Below are 14,444 nucleotides of genomic sequence, written 5' to 3'. Positions count from 1 at the left end.
ACTCTTTCCTGACCAGTGAACAGTTGAACTTGCTTTAATCAACCATGTACATTCCATGTTAGCCACAGTACTCATTTTCCATCTTCAGCATAATCACCATGACCTAGAACTTGAAACTCTTGATTTTTTTTCTCTTTCTTACTTTTCTTAGTACATGTCTTCATTGAGGCTATTCTCCTCACTGGCAAGTTAATGAACCACACCTTTCTCCTCCTCTGGTTGCCTTTATTTTATAAGCCATGTGGTTGTAATCCTTTTCCTAACTCCATGGTCTCATTTCCAGTAAACATAGACTCTACATGCCAAATGCTGTCCAACCATGCCAAAGTTTAGCAGAGATATACATGCTTATCCGTGCTTAGCTGTAACCAATCCTGATCCTACAATCCTCAGGAAATTTAGATAAATGCCAGCCTATTTTCAAACAGGTATCTTAACCTAGCTTCCTAACATACAGATATCTGACCTGTTCAGAATAGTCTTCTCCCTAGTGCTGTAATTTCTTAAAAACTACAGACTGAGGCCTTTGTGTAGATGTAAAGCTGCATCTTGGATCTCCTTTGCATCTGATGGTTGCTTGTGCATGCACATGCGTACAAACACACACACACGTATTTGTCACTGAAGGATTGCCTTTAATGTCTTATTGAAGCTAAAGAATCAAAATGTTCAAGATAGTGAATTAAATTTTCAGGATCACTGCTCAAAAGCAATAACATTACAAACAGGAAATTAGTCCAATCACAGTATCTTCTGAATTATGATCTCTGCTTCCCTATTGCTTTACCTAGTACCAGATCACCCAAATGGCGAGCTTACTGTTTATAGCAGCAGTTCAGAAAAACAACACTGCTCAGGGCTCTGCTCCCAAGAAATGGAATGTGGCAGATAAGTAAACAATGTGCAGGCTCTTACGATCAGCTAGAGAAAATGAGACTTACACAAGGACCCTGAAAGAGAGCTTCCCTTTCCCTCAATTCTCTGCAGCTCCCCATTTTCATGAGAGAGTCTTCAGGGTTGATAATCACAAATGAGGCAAACCCACTGCCAGCTGCTGTTTCCCAGCTATCCCTGGAGCCTGAAGTGGGCAGATCTGTGCTGGGTGCCTCACTCTTAGCCTGGCTGATTTTATTACAGAATGTGAATTGTAAATGTAAGGCACTAAATACTGGAAGAAGACAGTAGTAAGACCACAATCTGCAGGTCCCCCTGCCAGTGCTGTGCCTGCCTCTGGGGATAAATTATGTGCTATAGTGATGAACTAAATGTCCCTTCTACAATTTCCTTGGAACTCAAGTTATGAGGTTCTATTCTTCAGCACTGAAAGCCAAGGCCTCTTCCACTAGCTCCACTTGCTGTATTCCCCTGAAGTTCCTCCTTTGGTATCAGAGACAAGTTCCCATCTAACAAAGGAGCCATCCTTGGATAGAGAGGGAAGATTTTTACTTCTTTGCATGATGTTGATGCTTAGTCAAGGAAGGGAAGCTGAGCTTTTAGGTAAAGTGACCTGATTCTTATGTGTGTGTTTCCAGATTTAGATGAAATGGTTTTACTCGTTCTTTTTTTTAAAAAAAAAAATCTTTATTTTAAAAAAAAATCTTTATTTTAAAAATTCTGGAGAGAACATTTTTATAGGTGAAAGCAAATGACTATGTCTTCATCTTCCTCTTCTTTCTCTTGCTCTCGTCCTCTCTCTCTCTCTCTCTTTTATTTATTTATTTATTTTTGTTCTTGCTAGAGGGTGCATGCACTCACCAGAGAGAGACAGAAACAGAGAAAATGGGAGAAGAGTAAGCGCCCACCATGGTAAAGGTTATGCTGTGATCCCCTCTTCTTCATTGCTCTTTCCTTTAGGGATTTTCAGCATGCACGCACAGATGCCCGGCATGTTTGACAAGATGCCTGGTTCAGGACTCAAACCTTATGCCTAGCTATGTGGAATCACTACCTTAACTACCAGGCTTCAGAACTGGCTGCCCTTTCCTCTTCTCTTATTTCTTTGTTTTCCAGACATTATGAAGACAACTGTGGCTGTGAGTCTTTGTTTTCCTAATTATCCTGTTTCTCTTTACAAAGAAGTAAAACCTCCTCTTTGTCCTTTTGCATGAATACTCTGTTACTAAAAATTGAGATCTAGTCCAGAATCAGTCAAGGGGATGAATGGTTGGGTGAGAATTAGTGGACGAACAACAGTAAAAGCCACCCAAGAGGCTCCCCCAAAAACTAAATCTAGAGTCAAGATAGAACTCCAGAGAGAGAGAGCTTTGAAAGAGGCAAAGTCAGAGAAATGCTCAGAAAGTAAATGGACTCTTGTCCTTTTATTTTCCTCTGCTGTTATTTGAATACTTCCTGTGTGCTAGATCCTGTGGATTCAGTTTTCAAATAATTGTCAGAAAGATCTCTCGTAAAGACATGAACTCTCCATCTTTCTCCCCTGTTTTAAATGCTGACTCTGTTGGTGTATCTTAATCAAGCCTCCTCCCTTTTTACCAGGAATTTCATATTATTGTCTCCCTATTACTTGGAATACAGAGATGGTGAGACATCCGCTCTGGATGGAACATCAGCCTTCAGTTGTTTGCATCTTTAGGGGTAATTATTATAGTTACACTCATTTATCCACATTCATACCTGAGTTACTTTACATTTGACAGTAAATATCTGGAGATAGCTATGATCATACATAATTTGTTTTAAAATTCTAACTGATCTATTGAATTTTGTTTCTTGGATTAAATACAACGATGAGCCAAATGAAGAAAATGTACAAATATATGAAATTTTAAATAAAGACATTTGAAAGCTGGTTCAACAGTGACAGCTTAATAAAATCCAAGAGAACTGATAATAAAGCAACCTGAATAGTGACTGAATGTCAAAAATACATAGAGTTTAAGGACGAGAAAACAAGAAAAAGAAATTTGAACAAGAAGGAAGGACAGTGAGTATTTGAGAAGTAGGGTGTGAAGGTGTAGGAAGAGCGAACGACTTTCTTATCCTGCTCATGGAGGAACAACGACACCATCTGCTCAGGAGCAGCAACCTTCCTATGACTTTGAGATACACTTTGTTGAATGTGTTAGTTTAATGTCCAGATGAGAGGATGGCCTGAAGAAAAACACCAGAATTCAAATAAAATCTTCCCATTCGCTTAGCATATGGGGAGAGAGATCTTTGATTGTGTACTAACACCTGAGCTTTTATCCACCTGTAGAACAGCCACAATACCTAGAATTTCAAAGAAGAATTTCAAAGATCACCTTCACCTTTAGCAATATGTGAGTGAGCTCCTGGGGGGAAAAAATGTGAAAACAATATATTTTGCATATAGAATTTTATTAGAAATACCACTACCTAAAGGAATCCAGAGGTGAATTCTGTAATGACTATTTTTCTCTTCAGTAAATTAAAATTTTTGTTAATTTCTTACAGTGAGAGATACCATATAAAATATTTTATATCTGCTCTTTGTCTTCCATTTAGTTTCCTTGGTGTGTATTGTCCTCCTCTTTTCTGAGTAGGAATTTTCAGGTCCACTGCCAAGTCCAAGAAGCTACAAAGCACAGCATTTCTAACTTGACAAGCCCCAGGGATGTGATTCAGGAAGCTGTGAAGGGGCAGCAACTGAGAACATGAGATTCCAAAACAAGAGGACTGATGTTGGCCCTAGTGTGTGGAAACCAACTTCACTGCTGGAGTCTCCTGATCTCAGCTAGGACCACTTGCTACCTCATGGCATCTTAAATTAGGTCCTCTCCTTCAACCTCTTCCTCTCTTGAATGGGGGTCCATTGAATTCTTTTTCCCATTGCCCATAATAGAATGCATATGCATGCTCAAGAGGGAGAGAGAGGTAGAGAGAGAGAAGAACCCTTCAAACAGTCTGGTCACACTGTGATCCCTTTCCTCAGATCTTCCAAACTGTTACATTCTGGGCACTGATATACATGCCAGCATATTTTCCAGCCAACTAGGCTGGAGATTTAAACCATGGTTGCCATGTGGAATCCAGCTTTCCTTGAGTGGCTCTTTACTGCTATGCCATGGAAGCTGCCCCATTGCATGTTTCCTGCATTCGTTCTTGGGAGAAGATGTACATTCCTTCACATTCTTACCAAATCACCTACCCACATGTTGATGCCATAGACAGACCACTTTCACAGCCCTCTTTCCTCTCTGGAGCTCTCTTCTCCAAGATACTCCCATGGCCAGTTCCCTCATTTTATTCAGATCTTAGCTCAAACATCTTCTTCCTAAAGAGGACTTCCTGCCCACTAAATCTTACCAAAAAGAAAAAAGACACATGCTATTGGCTAGAAGATGGTGTGGTGAGGCACTGGACTTCCACATGGCTGACCATGGTTCAAATCCTGGACCCAGTGGCTTGAAAATCATGCTGGGTACATTGTATGTGTTTTCCTAAAATCCTAAGGAAAGAATGAAGAAGGGATTGTACCTGGTCATCCCACCTAGGGGTGTGGGGGTGATTTCTCATTTTCCCTTTCTCAATCACTCTCTGGAGAGTACTCATACCCCATAGCAAAAACCTAAATTCAACATAAATAAATAAATAAAGGACACATGCTATCTGAATCAACCATGAAGACATTACACTAATTTAAATAAGCCAGAGAGATAAAGAACAAATATAGGATAATTCTACTTATCTGAGGTACCTAGAATAGTCAAATTTATAGAGACAGAAAGTAAAATGGTGCTGCCAGGGTTAGTTAGGAGGGGGAAGGTGGAGGAGGGTGGAGTAGGTGAATGGGGACTTATTATTTAATGGGTACAGAGTTTTAGTCTGAAAAGATGACAAAGATCTATAGATCTGCAGATGGATGGTGGTACTGGTTGTACAACAATGTGAGTATAATTAATACCACTGAACTGCACACTTAAAAATGGATAAAAGGGGCCCAGCAGTGGAGGCACAGGTGGAAGGGTACCACAATGTGATGCTGGAGCCACATGGAAGGCCCAGTATCACACTCCCAGTTGATTCAAACATACTTAGCTTACCCACATGCACTTGTGCTTCTGGCTGAATGGGAGGCTGGGGGAGGATCATGGCATGGCAAAATCCTGTCAAGGGTACATCTCAACAAACAAACAAATAAACAGACTTTGGGCCACTCATGCAGAATGCTGGTTAAGGCAGCTGGATCCACATCACTGACTGTGAGGAACGAATCCTGGATCTGGCGGCTTGAAAAACATATTGGGTTTATGTCCAAAGATCCCAAAAGAAGAATGGAGGAGAAGGGATTGTGGCATGATCATCTCTCCTGAGGGTGCTTTCTCACTTTCTATCTCCCTTTTGTCTCTCTCTGGTGAGTATACATACTTTATAGTAAATTTTAAAATGAATAAATAAATTTTTAAATGGCTAAAATTTTTGTTAGAATGATAATTTTTATTATGTATATTTTATCACAGTAAAAAGAAATGCTTTAGAATATTTAGGGGCCAGCAGGTGGCATGGTGGTTAAGGTGCGGGACTCCCATATGGCCTTGGTCCTAGAGTCTTGGTCCTAGAGGCTTGAAAATCATGCTGGGCACGTTTGCATTCATGCCCCAAATCCCAGGAGGATAATAGAGGAGAAGAGATTGTGGTGTGGTCATCCCCTTCAGAGGATGATTTCTCACTTTTTCCTCCCTCCATCTCTTTCTCTGTCTCCACTGAGCACACTCACCCTATGGCAAAAAACTAAAAAATATATATATAAAAAAAATTTAGCAACAAGAAAAAGATAAAAAAGATAATCTCATATATAATATCTATGTCGCTGGACTTCCACATGGCTGACCATGGTTCAAATCCTGGACCCAGTGGCTTGAAAATCATGCTGGGTACATTGTATGTGTTTTCCTAAAATCCTAAGGAAAGAATGAAGAAGGGATTGTACCTGGTCATCCCACCTAGGGGTGTGGGGGTGATTTCTCATTTTCCCTTTCTCAATCACTCTCTGGAGAGTACTCATACCCCATAGCAAAAACCTAAATTCAACATAAATAAATAAATAAAGGACACATGCTATCTGAATCAACCATGAAGACATTACACTAATTTAAATAAGCCAGAGAGATAAAGAACAAATATAGGATAATTCTACTTATCTGAGGTACCTAGAATAGTCAAATTTATAGAGACAGAAAGTAAAATGGTGCTGCCAGGGTTAGTTAGGAGGGGGAAGGTGGAGGAGGGTGGAGTAGGTGAATGGGGACTTATTATTTAATGGGTACAGAGTTTTAGTCTGAAAAGATGACAAAGATCTATAGATCTGCAGATGGATGGTGGTACTGGTTGTACAACAATGTGAGTATAATTAATACCACTGAACTGCACACTTAAAAATGGATAAAAGGGGCCCAGCAGTGGAGGCACAGGTGGAAGGGTACCACAATGTGATGCTGGAGCCACATGGAAGGCCCAGTATCACACTCCCAGTTGATTCAAACATACTTAGCTTACCCACATGCACTTGTGCTTCTGGCTGAATGGGAGGCTGGGGGAGGATCATGGCATGGCAAAATCCTGTCAAGGGTACATCTCAACAAACAAACAAATAAACAGACTTTGGGCCACTCATGCAGAATGCTGGTTAAGGCAGCTGGATCCACATCACTGACTGTGAGGAACGAATCCTGGATCTGGCGGCTTGAAAAACATATTGGGTTTATGTCCAAAGATCCCAAAAGAAGAATGGAGGAGAAGGGATTGTGGCATGATCATCTCTCCTGAGGGTGCTTTCTCACTTTCTATCTCCCTTTTGTCTCTCTCTGGTGAGTATACATACTTTATAGTAAATTTTAAAATGAATAAATAAATTTTTAAATGGCTAAAATTTTTGTTAGAATGATAATTTTTATTATGTATATTTTATCACAGTAAAAAGAAATGCTTTAGAATATTTAGGGGCCAGCAGGTGGCATGGTGGTTAAGGTGCGGGACTCCCATATGGCCTTGGTCCTAGAGTCTTGGTCCTAGAGGCTTGAAAATCATGCTGGGCACGTTTGCATTCATGCCCCAAATCCCAGGAGGATAATAGAGGAGAAGAGATTGTGGTGTGGTCATCCCCTTCAGAGGATGATTTCTCACTTTTTCCTCCCTCCATCTCTTTCTCTGTCTCCACTGAGCACACTCACCCTATGGCAAAAAACTAAAAAATATATATATAAAAAAAATTTAGCAACAAGAAAAAGATAAAAAAGATAATCTCATATATAATATTGTTCAGATTTTCTGTAGAAATCACTGTGAGCTCATGTATAACAAATAAAGACCAAAAAGATATTACAAAATACAAAATGTTAACAGGTATTATCTCTAGGTGGAATCATAAGTAATTTTCTTTCATAGTTTTCTGTATTTTCCAAATATTCTAAGTAAAAATGGAATAATTTTATACTAGGAAATAAAATAAAATAAAATGTAAAAGCTCAGCTCCTATGTTTCTTACCTTGTTTTATAGCACTTACTACTACCCAAGAGTATATTGTATATTTTTTAATTTATATTTCTTTATTTCCTTGCTATAGTCTATTTCCCTGGCTGGAATATAAGTTCCATAAGGGCAGAGGGTATTTTTTTAAATTCATTATTGGCTCTTGAGTCTCAGTTTCAGGCACTTAGTGAACACTCCATGAACATTGATTGAAAGAGAATGTGTCAATAAATGAGTAGAAAATGTGTCAATAAATGAACAGAAAATCAGTCATCTCTAGTTGTGTTGATCTGTTTCTACTGCTATAACAAGATGCCTTAGACTAGGTAATTTATAAATAATAGAAATTTATTGCTTACAGTTCTGGAGGCTGACAAGTCCAAGATTAAGGCACCAGCAGATTTGGTGTTGGGGAAGGGCTTGCTCTCTGCTTCACAGATGGCATTTCTTACTGTATCCTCACATGGCAGAAGAGACAAACAGCTTTCTCTTTTATAATAGCACATAAAGACCTCAACTCTTAACACCATCACCCGTGTCAACATTTGAATTTCGGAGCACACATTCAGACCACTGCACATGTGTTAGGACAATGGCCATTCCTTTGTCCTGTGCTCCTCATTGTAGGCACCTGAGGGATCAGCTTTCTTCCTCTCATCTGTAGCCTGCTTAGAATTGAAGGAATGCTTTCTGCCCCCCACCCAGGACAAGGATTATCGAAATGAAATAAAGCCTGAAATGTGTCCAAAGTAGGGCTAACATGGTGGAAAGTGGTAAAAAAAACCAGATAGCTTGTAGGATCATTGAAAGGACTGGGTTTGTGAAAGAAAACTTAAAGAGGAAAAGAAATGTTACAGCTGCCTCCAAATACTGGAAGTGTAGTCAGAAGAAACCATGCATTTTTAACATAAATATCCACTGATCCTCTCCTCTCAGTCAGGGGCTGAGCTAGGTAGCAAGAGTGTTCACATCAGAATTATATATTCCATTAGCCAAAGCAGATTCCAAGGATTAGCAAAAAGTGTGGAAAGACATTTGAATAATCATTGGGTAGAGAATCCAAATGAGCATTTCATGAAGCCCTTGGGATATGTGGCACGTTCATTTATGTTATCGGAAGAAAGGACTCTGGGGCCAGATAAGTTTAGAAAATCTTAAGAGAAAGTGAGAGGTTTTTAAACTACACCGTAGGACTTCTTGAGGTCTTTTGTCTACTGTATTATTCTGTGATTCTCCTAAAGAGCAATAAAGTCCCTTACCCCAAGTTTTTGGACACAAGACACTTTTTTCTAGACCTAGGAGTCCATGAGATAAGCATTAAAAAAAGTTATTCTTTTTTTTTTTTTTTCCAGAAAGAGAACATTCACCTTCAGAACAGGTGGCCTACAAATATAGATCCAGATGGGCACTGTGGCATGCCCCTGAGACATACCTTGGCACTACATATGACAGATGCACAAATCTGTCCCAATTCATCCAGTCATCTCACCTTCTCCCCCTCACCTCAAAATGTTCAGTTACCAGAATCTTTCCCTCACTTATTTCACTTTCTAACCTTGCATTGAACTTAGTGTTAATGAACTATGCATTGTGTTTCTGCTTCTGACCTGAGCTCTAAGTATCGAGGGTTCTGATTTCCTCCCCTAGGCTGCCTGTCTGGGGCCATGCTGGGTAAAGTTCCCAAGTTCAACTCTTCTATCCAATTCGCTGCACATAAAGGGAGACCAAGACAAAAGGTAGGCAGAAATGCCAGAAATAGGGAGAACTTGTGTTTTCTGATATTGAAAGTTCTTAACTGGGTCTAGTCTCATGGTCTAGTGGTTAAGGGAACCAGATCCCACATAACAAACCACAGTTCAAATCCCAGCCTTAGCAGCTTGAAAAGTATGTCATATGAGTGTGTGTGTGTGTGTGCCCTCAAATCCCAACAGACTAGAGAAATGAGAAAAGGGGATAGTGATAAGACCACGACCCATTGAGGGGGAGGTTGTGCTTTATCCCCTCCCTCTCTCTTTCTGTCTCTTTCTGGCAAACTCATGTTCCTGCGGGGGAGGGGGGGGAGTTCTTAACTAGTTTTATCTTCAGCTACTCCTTAGCAGATTTTAGACTCTGCAAGGTCCTATTTCAGGTGCAATTTTAGATACTCTGGGACTGAGAAACCAGTTCTTTGGACTGTATCATCTTATTGCTCCTCCTGTGGAATGCAGATATTCTGCTACGGACTTGGAAAATCTCTCATGTAATGAGACAAAGCCACTCATCCAAAGTCACTGGGCTATGTTCTGCCTTCCAACCCTATAAATAAAAACCCATAATGACTTGGAAGGTTTGCATGAAATTCTGGTGGGAAAACTTATGGTGACTTTCAACAACAGTCCTCAAAGGCCCTCGCATTTTCGGTCTCTTACCTTGTAACTTGGGTTCGCATTCCAAAATCCAGTGACCTCATTGATTGCAGCACTTCAATACAGCCCATGTACTAGAATAAAAAGGAAAAAAGAAGAAGAAGTAGGACAAAAATACTACAAAGCTGTCTGTTAGCTCTGTAGTGACTTCCTGGGAAGCACTTTATATCAGCTCCTGATATCAAGTTCCATTTGCACACTCTGCCTACCGTTGATATTTCTGAACATTACTGAACACATTCCTTAAGCTTCAGTTCTATTATAAAACGTCAGATATCCAAACTCTAATAGATTACAGGTCACAAAGATGAATGTGGATCAGGGGTTAAGTGCATGGGCTCTGGAGTCAGAGGCTCTGCCAGTTCTTAGTTATAGAGCCTCAGAAAATTACTCAACTTCCCTGCCTCAGTTTTGCCGTTGGTACAATTAGGCTACAATTCGAATCATTGTGTGAGTTAACTTAGTGCATACAAGTAAAACATTAAGAATAATGCCTGGCATATACAAGTGCCCAAAATTAGAGGAAGCAAAAATAAATGTGAGGACAAATAACACAGGGATGTCAAGTTTTCTAGGGATCTGTAAAAAGTATACAAATATTGGGTCATCGGGAAAGTCATGATGTAGTTTTCTGTTTTTCTATGCAAACATGCACCATGACTTTTCTGATGACCCAATATAATACAGAATTTAGAAATGAAACATCATATTGCACTTGTGCAAGATCATTTAAATATCAAAGAAATCCAAGAAAAAAAATTGGAGTTGGCCCTATGGTCTGATGGTTAAGGTAGCCAAATCCACACAGCTGATTGTGATTAAAATCTAGGCCCTGGGAGCTTCAAAAACATGCCAGCCACATGTGTATGCATGCCTCAAATCCCAAAGAGATGGAAAAATGGAGAGAAGGCATAGCAGTGTGGCCAAACCTCACTAGGGGTGCTTTCTCCCTCTCCCACTCTCTCTGTCTCTCTTTCTCTGGCGAGCTCAAGTACCCTTTAGAAATTTTTAAAAAGAAAAAAAAAAAAGTCAAGACCCACACCAGTGATTGACAAGTCTAGCCTCATCACAAAGTATTTGAAAAAGAATGGTGACTTATAAAATAAAAGGCAGTTTACGGTTCACGTGGCAGCAGAGGAGCCGCGTCAGGCTGCCGCAAACAGCATGACGCGATTAGATCTGTGTCTGAGGAGGCTTCAGTCAGCAGCAGGATGAAGGTAGGTTAATAGCGAGGGAAAACGGTAGGATGCTCCTGTGGAGAGGGAAGTAATGACAGCCCACACTGAGGAGGGCTGATGGCAATAGGAAGAGAGGGACAGATTCCAGTGACGACACAGAACTAGATACTACAGGATTCAGCAGTTGGTTTGCTGTGGAGAAGAGAGAGCAGGATGAGTCAAGGATGACTCAGACACTCCCAGCCAGGGGAGCAGAGGGAACAGTGATGCTGTCCGCAGAAACAGGAAATCCAGGAGGGGGAGATGATGAATTGGATTTGGCCCTGTCGACTGAAAGACACTGCTGGGATATCCAGGAAATAACAAACTGGCAGTTAAAAACTGGAGTCAGCAATCCTGGAGAGGAATTAAGTGTAAGGATGCAGACTTAGTAGTCTTCTGTGTAGCTTTGCCAGGGGAGGCCGTAGGAGTAAATCCTCTTAGCAGAGCCTGAGATGACTAGGGAGAGCGTTTCTCCGAGGATGGCTTTGGAAATGGTATGAGAGCCAAGGGCTCTGGCTGAAAGTGATCGGGCTACTCCTTGGGAATGATCTGCTTCCTGCTTCAGTTACCTTTGGATGCCTTCCAGCCTTTCCTTGCTTGGAAAGGGCAAAAGCACTGTGGAAAGATGGCAAGGTCTGGGGGTCGGAGCACCTCCTCCGATGCTTCTGAGCAGATTCTAGAAAGGCAGCATCCTAAGAACAGTTTGGTGTAGCCTACTGCTGGGGAGAGCTGCTGGTCGGGACAATAGCCTGGTCACTCTCAGCCAGATTCCTGTTAGTCACACTTCCTGGGGTCTGTAATATTGACACAAGAAACACAGGCTATTTTATTCTGTCCCAGTCACACTTCTCAAGACATGGGTACTGCTGGGAAGTAAGTGATGTCTGGAGATTTCTATGCAATAAACCACAAGGCTTGTTAGGAAAGGAAAGCTAGGTTTGGAGACATGATAGAAAGATTCCAAGGATTCTAAAGATTCTGGTTGAGGAGGATTGAAAAGGTTGTTGCATATCCTCACTGACTGCTCTGGTTCTCCCTGCTTTCCAGCATCCTCTTCCACCCCAGAGCATAGTTCCTGCTCCCCTCTTTCCTGCATCCCTGGCTCTGGGAAGGATGGACTCCCCACATCGAGTGGGAAGCAGGTCTGGGCTACATTTCCAGTCTCTCAGGAGGCCTTGTTGGTGCAGAGATGGGTGTCATGTTTCCCTTCAGCTATAAATGATCAATTTAAGACGAGGTCATGTTCACTGGCCTGTCAGTGCACAGGTTTTGAAAAGGTGACCAAACACCTACATTTTTCTCACTGATTTCCACCACCAGTTTTTTGGAAAATGTGTGTCAGATCACATGCCTCTTCTGCTAAAACCCTATGCATCTGTCATTAAAATAAACTTGCTACTATAAGCCCTGTGTTTCTGGCCCCTGTGTACCCTTCAACACCATCAGTATCACCTCCCACCATGAACTCTGCTGCCGTGCTGGTCTCCTTTCCTTTCCTCGGAAATCCCTGGCTGTTTCCAAACTCTGCAGGGCTGACTTCTCATCCTTCAGATTTCAGTGCAAATGACACTGCCTCAGAGGAACCCCTGCCTCTTCATCACAGCTGTCAAATAACTGATTATTGAGTGTGCTTCTTAATTTGCTCAATGTATTACCTGTCTTCATCTTCTTAGCAGGAAACACCATAAGAGTAAGAACCTTACTATGGTTTGAATGTCCCCCATAAATCCATACGTTGGAATTGGGTTTTACTGTGAAGGTATTGAGGGTAAAAACTTACCCTATGAGATTAAGAAGGGGGGTCTTTGGGAGTTGATCAAGATGAACGTCATCAGGGTGAGGCCCCCATGACTGAATCCTCATAGATTTATAAGGAGAGAAAATGAAATAGACACATGGGTTCAGACACACACACACTCTGCTCAAGCCCTTGCCATGTGATGCCCTGCACCTCTCCTCAAGACCCCATCAACAGATATGGCCCCTGGACCTTGGACCTCCAAACCATAGGGTAAATAATCTCTAGTCTTACAACTTAGCAACAGGCCATTATGACAATAAACACCTCCATATTCTCACCCCCAGGACAGTGCCTAGACCCTGGTGGGTCTTCTTTTTCTGAAAGAATGAATAAAGCATCAAGTCTTTGATTCTACTGGACCTTTACAATTATCTGCAGAGGGAGGATACTGAGGTTGGTGAAGTTTGACCAGTATCTTCACTCGGGACAAATGGGGAGTTTAGGAACATCAAGAACTCAAAGAAACTGATGTACTCTAAGCCAGGAAAATGCCTTTGAAAGATTTCTAGATTTCTCAGTAATTTACTATGTGTTTGTTACTTGTATTTGTTCCTGTTTTAGAGATTAGCAACAAGCAATCAATACAGAGGGGATTTTGTAGTGAAGTGAGAAGCTAAAGAGAATATGTCCTACTTCTCAAGCAGACCATGGTCTGGGTGTGGGGATAGCCCTGAATGGTAAAGTCAATGGTGGGATCTAGAAAAGAAAAGGATAGTAGGCGGCATATCTAACCAAGAGGGGAACAAAGAGGCAAAGGGGATCCACTGAGACAGAGATGATCCAAGCTGATGAGGTTCAAGACCCACATGAGGCACAGTGTCCAAATGGGGGTAATTCTCAGCCCAATAAAATTAATCGCCAATGATGAAATTTTGGTTATTAATGAGGAGAGGGGTTTTTAGTGTTTTAGTGAGGTAAGAAGAGAGAGGGATGAATTCTTCCAAGGTTTTTGTTTGTTTTTAAAGTTTTGTTATGAGGTGCCTGTGTTTGCCAAGGAGAGTGAAAGTGAGAAAGCACTCTCCAGGGGGGATGGCCACTCCATAATCCTTTCTCCTCCATTCTCCTCTTGGGATTTTGGGCACGCATGCACGCATGTCCAGTATGTCCAGGACTCAACCAGTCAGTTGACCGGGTAGGATCCAGTTGCCTTAGCCAACATGTCACTGGCTGGTTTCAATTTGCTCTTAATCACACTTCGTGACAGTGAGGACCTATCTGTTTCCTTCTAAACCAAGTCAAGGCATTGCTTTGGATCCCCTTCCTCTCATGTAAACCTCTGTTTTGATTCAGACACTTGTCTTTCAGTAACAGCATGGGTGACACTTTCTGCCAGCCTCACAGTGATACAAAGGAAGGTTTTGAACAAACAGGAGTCATGACCTGAGATGACTGCCAGCGACTACAATCCCCTTTTCACTGTGGTGAAGGAAGCCATGACTCTTTTGCCACAATTACCCCAAATCCCAGAATGGAGTTGATCTTTCTATTGATTCGCACAATCTATTTCATTTAGAAACCATTGCTGTGAAGAAAAAAGAAGGAGGCAGTGCATAAAATTGTCTACTGAGGGC

At 41.3% G+C, this 14,444-nt stretch overlaps 1 protein-coding gene across 2 annotated transcripts in view; it reads right to left on the bottom strand.

Moving 5' to 3' along the window:
- The window catches only part of SHC4 (SHC adaptor protein 4), a 156,159-nt gene that overhangs the window by 93,323 nt on the left and 48,392 nt on the right, over positions 1-14,444 (bottom strand). For both annotated transcript variants that reach the window (XM_006168781.3, XM_006168780.3), the window contains exon 2: positions 9,856-9,926. In XM_006168781.3, the coding sequence (XP_006168843.1) occupies positions 9,856-9,926 (71 nt within the window). The remainder of the gene's footprint in view (positions 1-9,855; positions 9,927-14,444) is intronic.

The sequence above is a fragment of the Tupaia chinensis genome, unplaced genomic scaffold, assembly GCF_000334495.1.
Source record: "Tupaia chinensis unplaced genomic scaffold, TupChi_1.0 Scaffold146140_1, whole genome shotgun sequence".
Lineage (NCBI taxonomy): Eukaryota > Metazoa > Chordata > Mammalia > Scandentia > Tupaiidae > Tupaia > Tupaia belangeri.
The sequence above is the reverse complement of the archived record's forward strand: the minus strand, read 5'-3'. Positions and strand labels throughout refer to the sequence as shown.